At 47.5% G+C, this 23,542-nt stretch overlaps 1 protein-coding gene across 2 annotated transcripts in view; it reads left to right on the forward strand.

The window, feature by feature from the left end:
* Positions 1-23,542, forward strand: part of LOC135369854 (uncharacterized) — a 97,512-nt gene that overhangs the window by 15,239 nt on the left and 58,731 nt on the right. For both annotated transcript variants that reach the window (XM_064603429.1, XM_064603418.1), the window contains exons 3-4: positions 16,763-16,855; positions 18,148-18,232. In XM_064603429.1, the coding sequence (XP_064459499.1) occupies positions 16,763-16,855; positions 18,148-18,232 (178 nt within the window). The remainder of the gene's footprint in view (positions 1-16,762; positions 16,856-18,147; positions 18,233-23,542) is intronic.

The following is a 23,542-nucleotide window of genomic DNA, read 5'->3' on the forward strand; positions in this document are numbered from 1 at the left end:
TTTATTCGGCGGGATCCCCAGGTTGATATAGATCACGCGCTCTGCGCGTCTTCGTCATTGTCAATGATGATGATATGCTACATAGCCCCCCCTCCAGAAACGGCGAAGAGACGTCTGACCAACGAACGTGTTTGGTGTTCGACGGAGAAAGCGTCGTCAAGGGGAAGACAGCTGCGACGAGGCGCTCGTTGTCAACGTGGGCGGGCTTTAGGCGGTCAATGCTGGCTGTGTCCTTACGGCCATTTACAGAGGTGGTGTAATGCTTGGGTGAACGGGATAAGACGAGGTGCGGGCCGCAATATGGAGGGTAAAGGGATTTCGGCGTGGCATCCGTTCGAAGATATACGTGAGACGCCGTGGCCAATTCGTGGGGAACGTGACGCGGGCGGCTGGAGGGTACACCAGTATCCGTGGGACGGATCTGAGCGAAGGTATGCCGCAGGCGATAAATGCATTCGGGCGCGGCCTCAGGCTGAGCCGATGGATGAAAGGCCTCAGCCGATGGATGAAAGAACTCGCTCGGGAGTCGAAGCGTGGTGTCAAATAAAAGCTCCGCACTGCTGCACGACAGATCTTGCTTGACGGCAGAACGGACTTCGAAGAGGACGATGGGGACGATGTCAACCCAGTTGGTACGATCTGCGTGGGCCATAATAGCTGCCTTGAGTTGCCTGTGTAACCGTTCTACAAGGCCGTTGCAAGCAGGGTGGTAGGCGGTTGTGCGGGTGCGGGATGTTCCGAGGAGCGTCGCGAAGGCGGCGAAAAGGTGCGCTTCAAACTGACGGCCCGCGTCGGTAACTATTTTGGATGGGACACCAAACCGAGAGTTCCACGATGAGAGGAAGGGGGAAGCGACCGTTCGCGCTGAGGCGTCAGGTATTGGGGTGGCTTCAGGCCATCTCGTGACGCGGTCAACCGCCATCAGTAGGTATTGCGAAACCCTTGGCAAGGTGGCAGCGGCCCGACAATGTCCACGTGCACCACGTCGAAACGTGCGTCGGGAATGGCGAAACGCCCTACGGAAGCTGTGGTGTGGCGAGAGACTTCTTTTGTGAGGGGCGAATTCCTGGGTGCGAGAGGCAGTGCAACGACTCGAAGGCAGTTCTTCTGAGCAGGGATCGGAACCGGAATTTTTCTGGCCCGGTTCGGGTTCGGGTTCGGGTTCAGGCATATTGGTTCGGTTCGGGTTTAGCGCCACAGAACCGAAATTATCAGCTTGAACCGGTTCAGGTATATCGGCTCGGTTCCGGTTCGGCTCCAGGAGAAACGAAAAAAAAAAGCGGTCAGCGGTCGGGATACGATTGGAACAGTTACTTTTTCCGGTCCTGGTTTAACCGGTTCATCGGCAGTAATTTTACTACATGAAAACGAGCTTTCCCTCACCGCACATGTTTCTAAGAGAAAGGTGTGAGATAACCGTTTCAGGAAGCGTCTACTGCTGCTTCGCCACGACCACTTGCTTCACAGGACGAAGCATTTTTTGTATAGAGCAGTTTTGCATAGTTTCAGTTGCACTCTCTGCCTCTTCGTTGCACAAGATGGTCAGGGCATCCGTAGGGAGTAGCATGGCTCTGATATTTTATTGTATTGCACTCCCGTGATCGTCTGCTGAAAACGAAAAGAGTGTGAGTCTCCGAGCCCGAAGAAAAGAGACAACCAGCGGGGTAGAAGGTTGACAGAAGAATGATTCCTCCATGGCCTGTAGAGGAGGTGGTATCCCTCTACACGAGTCCCGACCAGCGATGATGGTACGCCACGGAGAGGCGATGACGGTGGCCTATCTCCATGGCCGCGCCGGTGGAACTGGCATTCCACCTGGGAAAACCAAACTGCCGGATTTGCGCTTCAAAATGGCGGGATCTTGGCTGCTACGTGGGAGATGCTAGGTTGGACAACCTGACGGGTGGAGATATCGGTCGCCGCGGTTGCTGGGGGCTGCGACATGGCCACAGAAATTACGTTCGGGTCACCAGTTTGTGGGTCTCCGAGCCGGAAGAAAAGAGACAACCAGCGGGGTAGAAGGTTGACAGAAGAATGATTTTATTCTCGTGCCGTTAGTGGTGCGCCAGAGTAGCTGGCCAGCATTGTCGTCATCTGTCGGGGGCGCCACAAACGAACCCTTTTGGCAGAACCTGGTCAGGGTCCTCATTTGTTCCGTCAAAAAACTGGCGATAGAGTCACAAACTTTTACTCTCATCTGGCATCGTACAAAAAATAATCGAAAAAAAAAAAGATCGGTCGATAGTACTATTAGGCATTTTGCTTCTGAACCGATTACCGAACCGGTAAACGTATCTTTTCTTTTCTTTTTAAGTTCCGGTTCGGTTCAAGACAAGCAAAAAAAATTTCGGGTTCGGCTCGGTTCGGGTTCGATGGAAAATAACGTTTTTTTCGGTTTTCGGTTCGGGTTCAGTTCCGGTTCCGATCCCTGCTTCTCAGTGACAAGGGCACGAAGGGCCGTTGTCGGCCTGTAGATGTGTCGCACGTGATATGGGGGGAGGAACCGGGAATTTCGAAGTCAAATCGTAGAAAGGAGGAAGAGTGCCGGAGGCTTTGGAGATCGACGTCCGCTTGCTGTTCCAAGCAATATCGTCGGAGGAACAAATCGTGCCGTGTATGGCGTCGATGCGGCTGAGTGTGTCGGCGGGACTATTGTCTGAGCCCTTCACGTGCACGATGTTGGTGCAGAACTCCGAAAGGAAAGCTAGATGGTGCGTTTCCGGCGGAGAGTAGCGGGTGCGTGCAGATCGAAAGGCAAAAGTCAGGGGCTTGTGGTCGGTTAGGAGAGTGAACTTCCTGCCGTCGAGAAAGAAACGGAAATGACGTACGGCCAGGTACGCTGCCAGGAGTTTTCTTCCGAAGGTGCTGTATTTGGCCTCTGCCGGTTTGGGGGCCTTCGAGGAAAACGCTATGGGTCACCAGACGTAATCCATCTTCTGTTGAAGAACAGCGCCGACTGCAACGGCGTCGACCATTAGGACTATCAGGGCTTCGTGCTTAGGGTGGTGAAGGAGTGCTGCGTTAGAAAGACATTTATTTCCACAATCCAATACTAAAAGAAAATTTGCTCACTGCACCCTGGTTAATCTCTTCGCGTATTCATCATCAACATAAGGTGGGAATACCGCTCTGCAAGACCGATTTATTATCTAACTCTTTTGTACCCCGAACAAGTTTGGACTGGAACCACCTCCCGTCTTCAGCGATATGTATTAATCCTGCCACATTTGCAATTGTGTATTGCTAACGTCATATAACCACTCCCCTCTGTAGTGCTTGGCCCTGAGGGTATAAGCAAATAAACAAATATGTGGGAGCCCGAGAGGAATGAAGTGAACAGCCCGGGTGCCAACAACAACTGGTTTATTCGACGGGATCCCCAGGTTGATATAGATCACGCGGTCTGCGCCATCTTCGTCATTGTCAATGCTGACGATATGCTACATATGCTATAATGAACCACGCCTCTGTCACGTAATTCACTTGCAAATTCAAGAGGAACGTCCACTTTGCGTTCCTAAGTCGTTTAGCGCTCTAGACTGTGCTATGTATGCATGCATGTGAATTTAAGTGCACCTTCAAGTGTATATAAACGGTTGAGCGCGCACCCGCGATTACAATGATGATGATGATAATAATAATAAATAACTAGAATAGGTTTACTCGTAAGGGTGTAAGACTTCCTTAGCGGTGACATGTTGCACGAGCGTTAGGACAGGACGGCCGATAATCTCGACTAGCTGGGGTCGAAAGTTTCCGACACACGGCGCTTACGGCAAGGTTATCATGATGACTCGTCACCCGTTATCAAGTAGCCGAGGTGCTACGTGACCAATATCGTGGTTCCGAAACTGAGATCTGCACCCACAATTATGAGATCGGCAGGCGGACAGCTAGGATACCGACTGAGCCACCGAGGGCGGTCCTCACCATTCGTTCCGCCATGTACGTGAGCGTCATTGGTTGCTGTAGGAATAGCAATTCAGAACAATGCGATGTACTACCCGCAAACTTCACTCAAAAAATCGTAACGGTTGTACTCATCGCCGTTATCGGTACGCATAAACCTTAACCGCTTAATTTTTCCGGAGCCCACCACATAAATTAACACTCACAACACTCGAAGTAGCTTCTTTGAGAAGGACCGCCTTCTGATCCCGAGATCGCGGGTTCGAACCCGGCCGAGGACGCCAGCAACTTGGTGGCAGAGTACAAGTTGCTTAGACACGCCGTCTTCCGCGAGGGACGTTAAATACGGGGTGCCGTGTGATGAGCTTTCATCCTCTCAGATGGGCAAAAGCAATCCACAGACCGACCGCTGTGGCGTCGCTCATGATTTCAGTTGTCTCGCGACGTAAACACCCAATTATTATTAATTATTCTTTGAGAAGAGGAGCGTCTGTTAAAAACAGCCATAAATACTCCAAATGCCTTCGTTTACAAAACCGTTTAGCGCCCAGGAAGAGCAGTGCCAGTTTGCAATAAGTCGGAGTGGTCAAGTGATAGTTTCGTTGGCTATGACGTGTGACAAAAAGTAGTGTTCGTGCCGTGTTGTCTTCTTTGTTTGTTTATATGTTTATGCGCGCATATATCAATAAAGTATCAATACAATCTTCACGACTTCCTAAACATTGATTCTGTACTCCAAATCTAGGCCTGCATGCATATACTGTCCCCCGAGAAAACGTGCACTTGCATTCAATTCATATCCCCAATGATTATGTGGCCGAATGAGCTAAAGTCCAATATGCAAATTCGAGAGGCTTCTGAAGTGAACCCTCACAGAAGGCTTTCGATAGAGACCCTTTGCCTAACCTCTTTTTCCGTAATCCATCCGTAACCCACTCTCCTGCTTGAGCAGACTAGAGTCTAGAGCAGACTGTTCGTTCTCCCGAATTGACCTCTTATTTTGTCCTCAGCTGTTTGTTTCTCTTCCCTTTGTTGTGTATAAAATTGTCGTCTGTGAAATGAAATCCTTAGTCTCGGGGATTTACATTATGCATCATCTTCACCAGCTCGGTTGCTTCTTAGCCATTTTTCGGTTTGCCACGTTTCCATGCTATATCTGTTCATGAACTTGGTGTAATGATAGATGACACCATTTCTTTCATATAACTAGCGTGGTTTATGAACCGTCGGAGGTATTCGGAATCGTAACCCGGTTGGCGAAAGAGCTCGCTGGTCTGCTAACTTTACGTAGAACTTGCGTACGTTGTAAACATGAGTTTTGTATCGTTGCTTAGGATTTGAGAGTTGTAGTACATGGTACGGTGTCGCCATTGCTTACGTAAGGGATAGTGTTGGTGGTCCTGCGCACTGCACGAAGCTCTCTTTCTGTCATGGGCGTGCGCAGAACCATCGACGGTACCCCTTATGTACGCAAAGGCCATAGCGTACGATGTACTAAAACTCACTATTGTCTTACAAAATCTCAGTCTAACCGAATAGCGCTTGTGTAACGGAAAGTTATCCGGTTTATTTGTGACATAAATTTCAGTAAGAAAGCGTATCTTATTAATGGGGACATCTTCCAAAGACTTGTTCTGACAACCAGTCTGAATATATAGGTCTAGACTAAACATACGATTTTCGTAAAGGGTTACTTATCGGTGTCGTGGAATGTTCAAAATTACTTGCGTCCCTCAATTTCATGTGCTAAACGAAGAACAACGGTATGCAGACCTATTTTACGTGATATTACCGAATACTAGCTTGCCGATGTCATACTTGCAATGCTCCCGCAATGCCACTGCAAGCAATTGCGCTTCAGAACTCGTATTAGATGAGCTTGATAAATGTACATTTTGATGTTTTAGCTCTTTTTGGTCTGATCGATGCACGACCATCTCTATAATACACGACCAGAACACTCGCACCTAGCCCCAGCGCCGCTGATTTTGTTTCGCCAAGCGCCCGCCGCACGTTGGTGGCGCTGAATACGGGACCCTCTGCAGACGACGCATGCTATGCGGATACCGTCGCTGCCGTCATTCACGTTTGGTTTTGGCTGGTTTTCATTTCTTATTTGGCTGGTGGCATTTCAAGGCCGAAGACTTTAGCATCGACGCAATGCGCAAAATTCTCAGACGTGGCACCGTGGCGACGGTACCTCCGCTTAGTGATCACAAAGTTTACGCGACCTTGCATCTCCCACGAGTGCAAAAGGAACACAAAAAAGGCACCACAAAGAAGAAGAAAAGTCACGCAGAAAAGCCACCATCAAGAAAAGTTCTCAAAATGGCTTCTATCCGAACAGCATAATAAAAGTTAGCAGAGGCGGTGGTGGTGGTGAAAGGGCTCGCCGTTGTCGGCCTCACAGAGGTGAGCAACGTCACGACTGACGCCCTGGGTTAATGTGCGTCCTGGGCCGACTTCTAAGGGAACCGTGGCGACATATGCCTGAAAGCGTCTGAGGAAAACCCAGGAAAACTGCAGACAGCACAGCCGGCACCGGGAGGTTAGCAGAGCATTGTTATGGCAGACCGAAAAAAGGAACCAATAAGCAGGAAAACAAAACAAGCAACTGCTGATTCAAAACTGAAGTTCTTGCTTACACAACAAATTATTTTGGACCTCGTAACTGGTGTCAGTCATCTCTTTGCCAGGAACAGTTTCTTCTTACGGTCGCATTCGCCCATACTCTGTAATTGCCCTGCGGAACGCCTCTCACGCGAAACGTAAACTCTGAACACGCTTGCGTCTGACAAGCATAAACGCATGATAGCTGTCCCAACACAAGGTGCTGCTGTCAAGTTTATACGTACGACGTACGGCACACTGCGCGCGAGTTTCACAGTGTTACATGCCACCTTACGCTTCAGAGCACAGACCACTTCTGAGTATTTAGTTTCATAACTCTTAGCTCTGCATGCACAGAGAACCTGCGACAATACACAAACATGTACGCACGAAGAATTACCCACAAGGACCACTCACATTGCACAGAGCTGAGCTACAACAGGCGCTCTCCTGGGTACGGCAAGCGGCGCCCCTGACAGGCGCTCCGCTCGTAAATACGGCACTTCCGCTCCTCGAGCCGCAGACGGAAGTCCCATAGGCGAACGGGCGAGTGTTATGGTCATGTGTTATAGAGATGGTCGTGGATCGATGACAGTCTTTTTTTTTTTTTTTTTGTCCTTCTGTATATGTACTGTGAGGCAAAGAGAAGTTGCCAAGTGTAGGATGGGACAAGCGCCAGTCTTGTCCACGTCAAGTTTCAAAAATAGTAGTTCAAATAGTGTTGCAAATATAGCCTTTTGCTGTTGGTGAACACTTGAGAAATAACAGAATTATAAATATGAGGGTAGTTATTCAAATGGCGGAGTCAATGTATCTCCAGAGGTATTTCGTTAACGTAGTTGCAAATGAGGCAACAGACTTTTTACAAAAGCAAGCGCCCCCGTATTGGCATCGGAGCGGAAGACCAGCCACACAGACTGGTTCCCTCTAACGTTTCACACGGACTAGACTAGGACTACGTAGATGCCAACTCTAGATCAATATGATATCTAGATTAATATGTGTGCTGGACATCACCATGCAGCGATACGAAGACTCGCGGAAAGCTGCGCACCTGACAACGGCACAGTCTACATGGCCATCTAAACGTGAAGCACATACGTACCCCTATCATCTTTAAAGAGGACCGAAGATGTCTGCCATCACCTAGCAAAGTGCGCCCAGTACAGCCCTCTCTCTCTACGATGGGCTCGACGAACCCCTGTTCGAACAAGATTTAGCATTTCTGCTATACTATGGACACGGCCACCATGTGCTGCAATGCAGCCAGAAATCGATACGTGGTAGTTCATCTCGACTGCGAGAAGATGGAACTGTTTCCTCTCGCGATGTGGGACGGTAGGCTGGAATAAATTTCGATGACACTCCACCGAATCCGGGGCATGCCAAACAGGACCTCACATCTGTGCCACAGAGTATCGGCCACAAGGCACTGATGAAACGCGTGCTCTGCAGTCTCGTGGCAAGCACAGAATGGACAGAAAGGAGTGGCGATTCCAATGATCTCTATGTATAAAGGCTGGATCGCGCATAGGAGAGGGGCGCTTGGGAGAGAGGTGCGGCAACCGGCCGCCATGTTGGAGGGCCCACTGGCGCTGGCTGTTCCCATATGGAAGCAATGGGAAGTGATTTGATTTGGAGTATTTATTGCGCTCTAAACGCTCCTCATTGCTGATCAGCACGCATCTTTCTTGGGAATCAGTGTGCTGATGTATTCCAAACGTGCTTCAGCCGTATTCCTGTAGTTTTTAATAGTAAATGCCTTCTTTTTCTTCTCCGCTGCCTGTATTCCGAATAGGGGGTCGTAGGTGTCGTGCACAGGGAGCATACGCATGAAGGTGAATTCGGTGAATGTCAACCTATAGAATTAATTGTTTTTGCCCAGAAAGGTTTCACACTGTTTGCTATTGTAAGGAACTTCCGTTTTTATATTCTTTGTTTGTTGTTCGGTTTCCGTGTGGTGTTCCGCGGTTCTCGTTCGTTATTGAGTGGTTTCGTGTTATATGCTTCTCGTTTGACTTTTTCCATTATCGTATTATGTTCTACAAGTGTCTGTGTGTGTGTTCTACAATAAGACCTCGATCCTTATTGTGACGGGACTCATTGTTTTATTCACCACACGACCACCAGCAATGGGGTGGAGTATAGCCCCTGGCGATGAAACTCTCCATTCCTCATCTTAAAATGACGTTATTGTCACGAGTGCGTTGCATTTGTTCAGCTTTCAGCGTATATCATTACAGAAATTCGAAGCGCTGTGCACGATGAGCACGCACATGAATGACTTATCACACATGCTGCATAGGAGCGACTCCACATACGAGGTTAACACAGCAATTTATTTACTTCCAAGCTCACAAATTAAAAGAACAGTGGAACAAATTGGCATATTGGCGCAGGTTCTGCATCCGCTTCTTCGGCGCACCTGAGTGACTGTGAGGGAAACCGGCATAGCGCAAGCGCATTGTTTATAGAAAATACATGGTTTTGAGATTGATAGGAGCAGCCACACATACTTTCTTAGTACGTAATGGCACCAGAGAAGTAGCAATGCAAGGAAGTCCGAGTTGTGATGCATGCGATACGAATGAACAGATTTTTCCTCAAAATAAAGAGCTTACCTGTGAAAAATTATCCCTCTTTCTCTGTTCGTGTGAAGTGTACTCAAAGCTGCAACAAACAAGCATGACATGCCCTTTAATTTAAAGGAAATTTTAGAAAATACGGAAAGCCCCGCTTGAACTAAATGCAGACGACAGGATGCGTTGGGCCCACCAATATGGCGGCCGGTGACCACGCTGTTGCGCACCCTATGCGCGATCCAGCCTATACTATAGAGATCAGTGGGCGATTCCGAAACGAGACAGACGATCCCGAAGCGGTAAAACGACGTGTGCCAAGCCCCATTGTTGGGTAGCCCGACGTGCGTCCAACCAGCCTGCGGTGACTAGACGCCAAGCAACTTGCCGGGACACACCAAAGCCCACAGCGGCCGAATGCATAGGCAGCAGCTCCAAGAGGGACTTGTACAGACGCTTGACAGACCACGTAGAAATGCTTTCACCAGGGCAGGGCTCACGCAGGCGCCGCATGGAGGAGACATATACCCTAGTTACACTAGCTTTCTCAACCACGGTTGAGTCGACTGCAGTCGAATGATTCAACCACGGTTGAGTGAACTGAGCAACGAAATCAGTTACACGGGCTTCTGTGAGCTCAGTTGAGAGTAGCGCTAGCAGCGTCGCCTGATGAGCAAACAGAGAAGCCCCAAAACACATAACAATTTTAAATATTACGTTGTCAGAAAAAGATAACGCTTTGGACGCTTTCCAGAGGTGTATAATGCCCCAAGAATGTGTGTTACTGTGTATTGGAAGGATTTCGTACGCAACTCGACATTTTTACTACTGTTTCGCATTTCCAAATTTACATTTCAGCCGAATCGCGAAATATGTTCACAACACTAATTCGCACGAACGCTTCTGCTGTACTTCTGCTCTTTCGTGCGTTGCCGTGCATTTTTCTTATCCGCGTTTTTTAGTCTTTTATTTTGTTGTACGTGTCATTGTCCTCGTTGAGTTCTATATATTTCGTCTAAATATTTCTTGTGCTGCCGTGTCTGTACTGTGCGTGTACGTTCTGTTGGACAAGCGATGTGTTTGAGCAAACCGAAGAACGACGTGGTGCGAGAGAGGGTCAGGAATGTTTTTCTATACCTCCCCTACTTCCAGTCTCGACTGAGGAAAACAGAGTGTGAGCTGGATGCTGTGCGCGCGCGATAGATAAGCGACGAAAGCGGAAACCAGCACGGCAACAGGTGAAAATTATGACAGCAACAGCCCTGCGATTGTGCACAAGGGAGAAGCAACTGCGCGGCTATCGACGGCCAGCGTCTTGGTCGGAAACCACACTGCCCAACCTCGCTGACGAGTTCTTTAAACCGAAACGGGACTATCGCGTCACCTGTGCAACGTTCAGCTACATGGTGGGCGTTTGCCAAAGCATAGCTATGCGAGACACGGACATGAGGCAGGCTGTGCCCTTGCAAAAGAGTGGCAGGTGCCCTTTATCGCCTATTAGCATCTGCAGAACAGCCTTTTTGGTGTCAGCAGGCATTTTGTGAATTATGTTTACTGGGAGCTTTTACTTAGTGATTGGACAAAACTACAATCCCAGTTTGTGAAGCTCACAACACAAGCAGAGCCACCTACATCGGTTTGACGGAGTAACAGGACTCTCTCAAGATTCTGGACGGATGCCACATTGAGATGTGCTCTCAAAGAACCAAAGCTCAGACTATTACAACTACAAGGGCTGGTACATAGAGGCAATGCAAGGGTTCATCGTGGGTCTAGTCATCCTATGTGACCAAGCGTTTCCTTTGCAGCCGTCTACGATGAAGCTATACTCTGACGGCAGTTTAATGCTTGACTGTCAGATCCAAGACACGTGGTTGAAAATGCCTTTGGGAGAGTGAAAGCACAACTCTGCATCCTTCTAAAGGGGATTGAGTGCGACATCAATAACTGTGACATGATACTCACGATAATTAGAGGTTGCATTGTACATAACATGTGCAAAGGCATGAATGACAGTGCAAGACTGGATGCAGGACTACCGCCATCATGTTAGGGAAATGCCACAACATTCGACACCAGTTTCCACTGAAGGTGGGGCATGTGTGCAGGATGCCATCGCATTGCACATTTATGGAGCAACGCCTTCATGAAGTCGACATCTAGCGCGTCACCCCCAGACCAAAAAGGGCCTCGAAAAGGCCAACACAATTGTCTCCACCAAAGGACATCTCAGCATTAAACAAACCCTGCTTAAACGCTAAGCATTTGCTTGTGAAGTAAATTATTAAAATGCCCATAACCCAATTAGATTCATTAGCATAGCAAAACGGTGTAGTATTGGAAATTTTTGCTGTAGCAAATAATAATGATTTTAAATGTGAGGTGCTGAAAGCGCCCAACATGCTTCAATAACATCGACGATTCCCCTCCCTCGTCAGGAAAAGTTACCCTAGCTCTACGAGTTGGGAGATTGTTTACGTGAACTTGTTAAAGTTGCTGCCAAGGGCAACTGTGTGTCCTCTTGTATGAGGTTCGGTCATGTCTGTTGCACTTAGCTGCAACTTTAGCAAGCAAAAACTGTCCATCATAAGAAACAAATGTCCACATTATCAAATACAAAAAAAAAATGAAGAAAGCAACACATATGACATTTTACAGTCTATGTTCATTTGAACTCTTATTTCATTTACTGGACACATCCATCAGGTGGACCCTGTTTGTTTTTTGTTTGTTTGTTTTGCATGGTTTTTCTTCTTTGCCTCTTCGTCATCTTGAGGTTGGTTTTTCTACTGTTTTCTATTCCCGAGTTCTGCAATAGCTGACCCGAACACCTCCATATTTTTTAAAATCTCAATCAATCAAACAACATTTTACAACACTATGACAGCATATTTATTGCAGGCAAGTACATTTCTCTAAAGTGGATAATTTTAGTGTCATGTTTCCTTATGAGTAGATTTTATAACTACGGTAATATGGGCTTATGTTTTCTTGTGTTTTTTTTTTTTTTTTCACGCAATGACGCTTTTTCAGCTAAAGTAACAAAAGCCGAGAATCACTGACATAATACATTACACATATACATTTAATGAGGCTTTGCAAGGACAATGCACTGTTATAAAGCTGAAAAACAAACTACGTATGCAAGATTTCTCTGTTATGGAAAAAAGAAAATTATTGTGGTGGCGATGATTGAAAAATAAGTCTGCATCGAATGAAACATTTCTTTGAAGGAGAAAACATTTCCTTGAGTTTGAGGAACACACAATATGAACTGAAGGAAATGTTAGCTCTTTCCACAGTACACCATCACGCTTGCACCATTTTAATTTGCTTATCGAAGCGTTTCTTGTTGCATTCTATTAACTCCTTCCTGCAGCCTCAGTACTTTTCTTTGAAACCTTCGTTCCTTTTTTCAGCTTTTGTAGCTCTCATTTCCACAGCTTTCTAGAGCTCTAGGACCTGCATCATCACAGTCTGGTTTTTGGGCTACTTTCTCTGTGAGGTCTGTGCAGGTTCCGAACTTGTCCCTTGTTGCTCAGTTGTTTGTCCTTCAGGCTGGGATGCTGCAACAATGGTTTCCATCCTGCTGTTCGTGTACAATTGGAACCTTGAAGATACACAAGAATGTGTGAAGCATGCAGTGAAACGACATATTACTGAGGAAAATGCCTCGATGTTTCCTCTGCAGTTTTTTTTATTTGTTTTGTCACTCCTTCGAAGTTTATCGGGACTACTTCCAACATAGCATGCTTATAGTGCATCACATACACATACACAGGGGATAAATAGCATGCATAACAAATGACATACAATACGCACAAGCTACTGTTATTGTCTTTTCTTGTTGCACATAAATCTCCTGACTATGGATCCCCACCCGCTAGTTGCCTTGCTATGCTTAGTAGTAATATGCATATGATTACATGCACCATTGCCAGCACTGGCACTGATTTCCAGCTTAGTAAATGCTCATCCATATTTATCATTTTAGTGACTTCAAAACTGTTGCGCTTTTATTTTTTACCACTTAATAATGCCTTTACAAACTACTACATGTTTTAAGCACATGCTTGGTTCACAAGAGTTCAGAACAAGCAGTGATATACTAACTGCAACACATATTCCAGCGAAGAGGACGTACACACCCCATTTCCATATCCCCTCATCATCCTGAAGCAGATCAGTCAGATGCAGAGTTCCACACATCATATCAGCACACAGATTCAGATTGCAGCTGTGGTTATGCTCACCAATCATGACATCACTGTTTCTGAAGTAGTCGTTTTGTAGCAGTGCGAAACCGTGCAGTGTGGCTGTAGTTTTCATAGGTGAAGCTGGAAATTCAAGTATGACATGTCATCAGTTGTACCAAATAGTATGAAACATCGAAAAGGACACCAAACAGCATGTACATTATACGCGCTCGCAGGAATGCGACGAAAACGCCACTGATCGCACGGAGTCATAGCTGGATAAAATAGGCGTAAGTAGCTATGACATACACAACAAAGCAAGCAGAAACAAGAAATGAACTAACTGAGTTTCCTACCTGTATTCCATCGTCAGGTTTTCTATTTTAACCCGCACTTGCTTCCCGACGAAAACCGCAGTAGCTGTCTCGAGGCGGTCGTAATCGGCGGCATTTCTTTTCTGGCCTCTTTGGTCCCCGATACGGCTACACTGTCTTCCCAGGGGTTTATCAAGTGCATCGTCATGGCATCTGACCAAACGAAGTGTTTTTTACTGCACGGCAGCTCACTTATTGCTTCCGACGACACTACAGTAGCTGAAGTGGAGTCCGCCATCTTGCTTTTCAGTTGACCCGACCGTGGTTGAGGAGCTCAGTCGAAACTCAACCGGGGTTGTGCAGTCAACCACGGTTGGCGCTGCAGTGTAACACCCTCAACCACGGTTGAGTTCAACCGTGGTCGACTCATCCGTGGTTGAGAGCGCTAGTGTAACTAGGGTAATACTCTCTGAGGTGGGGTGCGAAAAACTGAGATCGAGGTCTACTCAGCGAAAAAGCCGCAAAAAACCTGATATCAGGGCACTGGAGGTACTGTAATAGATCATGCACAAGATGGTACGGCTCAATGAGCGCATCAAAAATTCCTTTAATAATAATTAATAATTGGAGGTTTGCGTCGCGAGAAAACTGAGATCAAAAATGCCTTCATATGCGGAACCCATAGGCCACCTACCTACCTGCCTCAGCAGGCACATTAGTGCACGTGACACCCGTTCCGCACTGCCACCCCAGATGAAACGAAAAGCGGTGCGGGTCGCAGCCATCAAGATCTGACGAGGGGAAAGGCGATACAGCCGTGGTACGAGTACTTGCTGAAAAACCAAAAGCAAGCGCCACCAGCGGCACGGAAGGGCTCATGGAAACTTCCGGTGCGTAGTGCATTACGAGACGGCCAGAGGCGAAGGTAGAAGAAGAACAAACCCTTTTCCGGTGTGCGCAGGGTAAACCACAACACAAGCGGACGACGCTGTAGTGTCCCCTAAAGTTCCCATGCAGCTTTGCGCCTCGTGCTCGGCGCATCTTTTGTATAAACGACTATTAAACATAGAAAGACGAACACAGCGCAAGCCTCACAACACCCAGTTGCATATTTCAATGGACCATTTCTGGATACGCGTATGCGCATGCCTATAGGCACGTCTGGCGGCGGCTGCCGTGTTTGTTGTCATGAAAACGTGCTGTAGGCTGTGATGCGAGTTGGCGAAGCTTTTTCTCGCATTGCCTATAATGTGTCAACTGCCGAAACATTAAAGGCAAAAATGTCGGTGCACGGTTATTCACAGCGGAAAAGACTCACCGACTGATGCGGGAGCTTTCCATTCGCGCCGTGGGGCGGGTGAAACAAGATGGTTTTGTGTGGATGATGCCGAAGAACTCACGTGTTACGCTCTCCATTCGCAACATCCTTCTCTTTGCCAGTGTTGGCGCATGCGCTTTGAAACTGCTTGCAGTGCTTGTAATGTGTTGCGTCGAAATGTACGAGCGTCGCCAAGCTATAGTTGGCATGTTTGGGGGTGCATCACGTCTTGTGTGCTTCCACAGGAACAGCCTATACAATTCAAAACAAATGCTATCCTGCTATATCCTCAAAAAAGGCTACCTACGCAAATGTTGTATTTATTTGTCATCATTGTTTCGTCGTCTTCTCATCACGTGGTCTCGGGCACATGGACATGGTCCGTTGGATAATGACAGTTGAAGAAACGGCACCAGCAACGGGGTTGAAACCCACGATTTCCCGTCACAGATGCTACCATGATGTCCACCCTTTCGTCAACATACCAAGCCACGCTAGTAAAACGGGGACACGCACTCACATTCAACACATTCTTTCTTACGTGGTTGCCATTCCCTCCTCATTCACACGGACCAACACAGTCGTGGCAGGAGGCATCTTTTTTTATGTAACATAGTAGTGGAGGATGAGGCTATTAACACGAAAGGACGAACACAACACAAGCTTACTGATGTTTTCCCCTTTCTTTTTTTCTTATTTTTTGCCAATAAATCCCCCCCCCTAGTGATGTAAAAGTTCCGGAAAATTTCGGACCCCCCCCCAAAAAAAAGGAAGATAAAAAACGCTTCGTGCGTGTGCTTTTGTTTAGAAAAAAAAAATAAAAAAAACACATAGACGAGACTGCTACTATTGCTTGTAACTTGTCTATTCACATTTATATTCATTGGGCGACATTTGAGATAAGCTTTTGTATAACCGTATAGGCAGCAAGGACAAACTACCCAGCAATATTCTTATACCTCTCATCTGCAGTGAAGCTCTACGCAACGAGGTCTCTCTACTTTGGATCCACTGCTATTTGTGGATGAGGTGTTACCTTGACCATCCTCTAAAGTATTCTTGCTTCCATTCACATTTGAATGTTACATGATGTATGTATTACATACCGGCGTACAATAGCAAAAGAATGACATGAAATGAGGCTTCTGGGTTCATGCGAGCCCCATAATCAGAAATAATATGATAACGATATCACTTGTCAGCTACTTATTAAAACCATGGCGTAGCAATCTGGGGGCGGGGGAGCTAGATACAATCCGCGACTTGCTGACCATATCGAGATTTGTATGAAGAAACCCGAATTTTTGTACGCGCTCCTCCGTGAGCCGGTTGGATGTTTTTAAGTGCACGTTTCCGAACTGTAATCACAGCTGGCGGACGAAGAGCTGTCTTAAAATCCGTAGGTTTTTGTCTCTCTTTTGAGCGAATGCAAAAAAAAAGACATTTCTTCGTTAATTTTTTCTTGTCTTTATATCTCTATGCAAGCTTTACAACGGCCAGTTGCATGCTGCAATTGGATAACGACCAAGAGGGGCCAGCAGTTACGTTCAACTCATGCCCTTCTGGTCTGAGGTGCTACCAGTACCTCTGCCCGTTAATCGGAGCGTATAGGTTCGAATCCTACTGCTGGTACCTTTCCTTCGACTACACCATTAGTAAATTAAGTCTATTTATGGAGTTGATGGAACGTGAAGTTACCGCTCAGTCATCGAGGCAGGGAGGTGTACTACACGCCACCGGACAGATATCTCATGCCTTTCGGCGTAATGACACTCTCGCTACGTGATGCTACACAGCAACAATAACGTTTTACACATCGTTTTGTTCATTTTACAGCACGGACATCGTGTCCTCAGCTGCAAATACCAACCGGAACCTGACCAGAGTTGCCCGTGCTATAATACAGAAACAGACGGGACATCCTGTATGGTATGTTTCATTGCTGTTACTCTTTGAGGAAGGGAAGGCTTTTCACACTTGAAGTGCACGTAAACGTCCAGCATTTCGTGCATCGCGTAATAGTAACATATCCGCTTAATTACATATATCGAATTTGGCAGAACACTGCACACGAATAGCATAGTGTCAGCATTACCTAGTATTCTGATGTAGAGCGCGTAATAAAACAAAATCTCATTGTGGGTAACGCAACTTTTGTCTGGAGTAAAGAGTCAGCAATAGATACATGCCTGGTTATTACTGCATATATGACGACTATCGCACTACTGCAACCCCACACCTTGGTCTCGCTGTCGAAACCCGTATAACTAAATGACGTGCTCAGAAGTAATAAAATGTAGTTCCAAGCCATAGAATAGAGGAAGAAGTGATTGTCATCTGTTGCACGTAACCTTGTGTATGAAGGTACCAGGAAAGATGTGATACGTTTACAAGGCTGGGTTCTGTATTCTTGCGTATTTCAGTGAGGTAAAGGTACAATAAATTACTTTCCCACGTGTTAAATATTGAGAGGAGTAAAGCAGCTGCCGAACTTTGCGCGTGTCTGTCCGCATGGGCATGTGTCGTTACACCGTAATACGCCGGTGTAGGATCCCTACGCCGTCTGTCAAATAGGCGTTTTCTAATAGGTCATCTCTCACGCTATCAGCCACAAAATAGGAAGTGCTACTTCGCCTTGTTCTTTCTGGAGAATGACTGGATTATTCGCGAAATATTTAAAGCCATCGTAATGCAATTATCGATTAGCAAAAACATTCGTCGTAAAATGTCGTTCGCAAGTTGCTTGAGTACGCCTGACCTTGATACTCTCAAAACTGTGGAGGCAGCCTCACAAAAGGGGCTGGCGCACCACTCCGAATCGTCATTGCCTGTAACTCAGAGCATAGGCGCCGACTGCGGGGGGCACAGCTTGGAGGGTCTGAGCCCCCATCCCCAACCCGGAACTTTCCCAGGAGGGGGGGGGGGTACAGGCCAGCTCCGGGAAGATACCCAGCTGACACTCAAGATGCGTTTCGAGGGATATCCTAAGAATCGCGTATTCCGTGCGAGTGATCATGGCTCCAGGCACTAAGTGCGACACGCTACAGGCGTCTAGTGCAAACTATCTATCTAAGGCGTCTAGTGCAAACTGTTGTCACACTTCGATGGTCTACGACACAAGGACTGCATTAGGAGTTCATTCATGCTCGGTTGTGCCACCGCCCCATTTGCATTGTTCACATCATTGTGTTGTTATTGTGTTCATATTACTAATTGCGCAGGCCATGGGTTATTCTGAGAAGGGCGCGTGCTTCAGAGGGGAATGTCTCGACTCAACCAACTACCACTCTAGGAAAAGGGGACAGCGTGAGTGGATATTATGTTAATTTATATCATCTCAACGTATTATCTCTCGGTGTTAAACAAAAATATTCAGTGGCCATATACATCGTCACCCACAAAGACCTTCAGAAATACAAGACACTAACGAAGAAGGAAACCCGGGGCTCGGAAGGGCTAGGTCAGGGGTCGGGAACCTCTAGAGTTCTAAGGGCGATATTTCACCTCCCCCCCCCCCCCTCGTCGGCCTTTTTCCAGGGGCCGCAGATGAGATTTGAACCCATTCTAAAATAAGTTTAAATTAGCCTGCCGAAATTATTAATCGCTGTTGAATGCAAAGCCGACCATTCCACAAGAGCAACTAATACTGTAAGCTTGCTTGTTGCGCTCACAAACTTATGGCTTAGAGAATACGACAAACACATTTTCTTAATTTTAAGCGTGGGAAAGGCAACACAGAGAGCGCACTTTTGCTTTAGGAACTCACCCAGCTAAACACCGGGATTTTCGTCGTGCGCTCGGTCTGCGCCAGGCCGCAACTGTAGCGCACCTGGGCCGCAAGCGTCCGCGGGCCGCGGGTTCCCGACCCCTGGGCTAGGTGAAGTTTTCGTCAAGAGAGGCTGAATTAGTGACAACAATAATGCTAAAATAGTTTGTTCTTCATTCACAGCCGTGCTGTAAATGTCAGGACTTCCACGGCAGCGATGGTTCGGTTTAAGCGTCTTTGTTTTCGGGGCTGTGAGGCCTGCTCTCCATATCGTTACTTTTTTGTGGGTGTTCTGAGAGTCGTATATTTTCTGTCCTCATGCCGCATTGCGATGCCTGGGGACCAATGTGAGTGTCTCGAAGGGCTCTGTGACGTCCACTAACATTGATGTGTTCTTCGTTTAATTTTTTATTCACATACCTCAAATGCTTACGACGGAATTGCATAAGGGGGATTCAACAATACACACAACATACCTCACAAGAATTATAATGGTTCGCATGTCTTGATGAAATCAACAAGTGTATTTCATGATTCAACATAATGCGATGAGCCTACCTACCAGTAGTAGGTACTGGACTCTCATAGTGCACAACGCCCAACTGGCCTCAACACGATTTAATTAGCAATTAGAGCTAATTGGGACCCCCCACATTAATCAGCACCCTCCAGGGAGCCACCACACTAATTGAAGAAAGTCTAACTCGTGTCCAGACCAGCTGAGCGTTGTGCACTATGAGAGTCCATAAAAAAGAAAAATAATAGGCAGAAAATAAAATAAAAAGATAGAAATAGAGTGGAGAGAAACAATTTATTCGAAAATCAACGATGCCGAGGCGAAGAAGCCGCTCCGCAACACCCGAGTGACCAGCGCCCGCCATGTTGGTAGTTTGCACCCAGCAGTTGCAGAGATCGACGACAGGTGGCCACGTAGTTGCAAGCATCACACCAGATGCCGCCACCGTCATAGCTCTAGACGAGAAAGACAGAACAAGATACTAGCGGCAGGTAAAAATGGCAGCACTGCTAAACAAGTCTAGGCATGCGAGAGAAAAGGTCTAACCGCTACTGCTAAAACAGCACGGAGAAAACAGTACACATCGGGGGAAAAAGGCTTACGGGGACGATCAGTTAGGCCTAACCTCAACGTCACAACACTATGCAGCTAACACAAGGCGGGAACCACTGGGCACACATCGCTAAACATGCGTCAACACGAACAAAAGGCTTGCTCACCGCAAAACAAGTCTAAACATGCGAGAAAAGGCTTAACACGAGCGCGGTCAAATCACTCGTTGGTCACCGCTAAACACGGCAAATATACGAGAAAAGGAGCGCGTCAAATCACTCACCTTTTCCCCCGCGGCAACTTCCAGGCAGAGACTGAGCGAGCTCGGGGAACACACGTCTGCCCTGTACGACAGCCAGCCAGAAACTGAGCGAGCGCTGGGAGCGCACATCCGTCTTCCGCGACAGCCCGAGAGAAACGGAGTGAGGCGACGTGCAGCGGCAGCTATGGATGCGCGCGCGCCCTCTGCTCCACCCGTCCGCGCATGCGCGCGCGCGCGCTCCTAGCGCCCTCTGCGCCGCCCGCAGGTGTTTTCGGTTTCGACTCTCTGCTGTGCGTGCGCGCGCGCTGCTAGCGGCGACGGGTGGCTTCTGAGTTTCGGTTTCATTCTCCGTTCTTTGCGCGCGCGCGTTTATCTCTATAAAGGCAGCGCGCACCGCGCTCGCGTCATCACTACGTGAAGATGTTCTGCTACCACTTGCTACAGAATTGTTCCCGCACCCACGCTTCTTGGGAAGAAGTGGAGAAGGAATGTTTCAACAGCGAAAGTCTCCCTCGCAGCTATCGCCATGAATATAATCGCGTAATCGCAGCAAGTCCCGATACATTCGCGTTTGTACAAAGGTGGCAAACCTCTGCTCGGGCGTCATCATGACTGAGACGGAATGAGAGTAGACAACCTTTTTTTAATTTCTCGTTACACATGAATTAGGCTCCAGCTTTGGTTTCGTAGCCGGGAAGGCAGCCCAAATACGGACGAAGGCTCGAGTCTAACCAATGGCTGGGGTTTCTCGACCAGAGTCCACCGCAACGACAGGTAGTCAGTTGATCGCCGATTCGCAAAAAGAAGGTTAGGACCAGGGGCAGATCTCCTGTCAGTAGCCATTCGTAATCTGCAACGAAAGGAGTGTGAGAAACGCGTGTTGTTTTTTTTAACTCAAACACACACGTACAATCTTCTTCAGTCACAGAGTGACACTGATGGTCCATCTTCTCCATCTTCCTTCAATAGTCGAAGTCCTTCGCAACGTACGTCGAACGGTACCGTCCGACAGCCGAGAAACGGGCGAATCAATCGGTCCGTCCAATGCTTTTGCTCTGAAAAAATGTGAACGATTATACAACGTATTAAAAAATAACGAGGAAGCGTACCTTTGGACCACAATCCACGACAATTGGTACAGAAGAAGCGGGCGCTGCCAATCTCGCGAAATATGTGAGGCGGGAAAAAACCGACTTCACGCGCAGCAAAAGTGTTGTACACTGGAAACAAAACTCTTCAAACATTTCGGCGATGATGACGTCATGGGTATTACTTACGAGGACCTACCAAGCTGATCATGATGGAATGACGATCGACCATTCGCTTCGACATTTATAGTAAAGCTTTGCCTCTCACTCTCTATGACGTCATTGAACGTGTTTGAACATGTTTGGACACGGGCGGTGAAGTTGCCCCTGGACACACTCGTTCCCCTCTCTTCCTCTCTATGACGTAATTGAACGTGTCTGAACATGTTTGGACGTGTTTAGACACAGGCGGCGAACTGTCGAAGTCGTCCCTGGACACACTACTTCCTCTCTCACCCTCTCTATGACGTCATTGAACGTGTCTGAACATGTTTGGACGTGTTTGAACATGTTGTGACGTCACTGAACATGTCTGAACATGTTTGGACGTGTTTGAACATGTTGTGACGTGTGTATACACGAACCCCGCAATACGAAAAACGTCACGCAGTACGAATTAGACTAGTGGTTAGTGTGTCGCGCCCAGTGTAGAAGGATCCTGGGTTCGAATCCCACTCTGGGTCTTCTCGTCGTCATATACAAGTCGGCCCAGAGTGTTAGCTAGAAAATAGTGTAATGTTTTATTCAACGTCGATGGTATTATCATTGTCATATGCGACATCGCAAAAAGGCGCGAAAGACGGAAGGCGGGGTGGTCAAAGTACAGACGACACCGTCGCAATGCGAGGAGGAGGAGAGCGGTGTAGCGACTATAAAAGGTGCGCTGGTTCTACGACGATTGATCGAAAGCCCACGAGGGGCACCCATCCACGACACGAGGCGTTTCGTGGACCAAAATGTAAGTCGACCGTCTCTGCTGTGAGAGTGTATTCTATGTATAGCATTGTTTTTTCAGGAACCAATAGCCGCTGTCACCGCATGACACTGAACACACACAGGGACTCACCCCATCCTCTGTCATCATCACCATCAATCTCAAGCGTTCCTCAACTGAAGGGAAAAGTGAGCATTGTTTCGTGAGAGGAAATCTCGTACTGATTTTGTTTGACCGCAGTGCCACGCTGTCTCGTATGTCAGTACGACCCCATCGATGCCATGCTCGTGGCCGTAGAAAGAGAGCACGAAGCTAGAATAGAGAATCTCGGTAATAGCCCAGTCGTCCTTTCAGATGACGACGACGACGACAGAGTCAGTAGTCCGCCTTTCGTAATACCTGAAACGGACGACGACGAACCCCTAGATGGACATGACAATGCAGACGAATTGCTCATGTGGGAAGGGGATCAGTCGTATGCAGATTTCATTCCTCTGTCTGGTAGGATTCGAGATGAATCACCAGATGCAAGCCCAGAATTTCAAAACGAAGCTGAGCCTGTCCAGGGACGTAGAATCGTTGAATTGCGAGAACACGTCGTAGAGAATCATCCCTCCGTCACGGAGAGACGATTCCTTCTTTTTTTTCTCACAGATGAGGCATTTGACGGAACGGCTACTAGGTACACGCTTCTCTGTTCCCCACATGACGACAACGTCGACGATTTGCGACTTTATCTACCGAGCATAGCTCCAGTAATCACGCGCGTCCTCGAAGCTTATCCCATGCCTTTCAAATTTTGTCTGTGCTCGAAGGTGCTCATGATTAAGGACGGAGCCGACGGGTTGACTTCTCATCTCCTCCACGTGAACCTTCACTTGAGAGTGGTGCATAACCGCCAAGAAATCGAAGGCGCGATAAATGCTGCCATCGCAGAGTCCTCGCAACGCGTAGAAAACTATGCGACAGAAGGGTCTGGTTTCACCTCGAACGACGTCCAATGTGTCGACTTAAAACTAACGCGCTTAAAACCGAAGCGGATTGGGTGCACGATCGAGCTTCCCGAGCTGCTAAAAAGAAAACGAAAGACTCTCACAAACGTCTAACTTCCGCCGAATCACGAAAACGAGTGTTTCAAGTATAGCGTGCTGGCACTCTTGCATCCGTTGAAGAATAACCCAAACAATTATGCTAGATACCGCAAATACATGAATCCTTCGAATCTGGAGACGCGCGTAATGTACTGGCCGCATGCTTCCCAGTCACTTACGAAGACATTTCCCTGTGGGAGAGAAAAAACAAAATCTCCGTGTACATCTACGTGTTCGACGAGCAGACGAGTTCGATAACAACAGGACGGGTTCCCTGCACGCTCTATAAAGATAAAGTCCACTTGCTCGAGGTTAGAGAGCATTTCTATGGAATCAGAAAATTTAGCACTTTCATGGGACGAAGTGACTACTTTTATTGCGAGAAATGCACGTCCGGTTACGGGAC

Source organism: Ornithodoros turicata, chromosome 1, assembly GCF_037126465.1.
Source record: "Ornithodoros turicata isolate Travis chromosome 1, ASM3712646v1, whole genome shotgun sequence".
NCBI classification, from domain to species: domain Eukaryota; kingdom Metazoa; phylum Arthropoda; class Arachnida; order Ixodida; family Argasidae; genus Ornithodoros; species Ornithodoros turicata.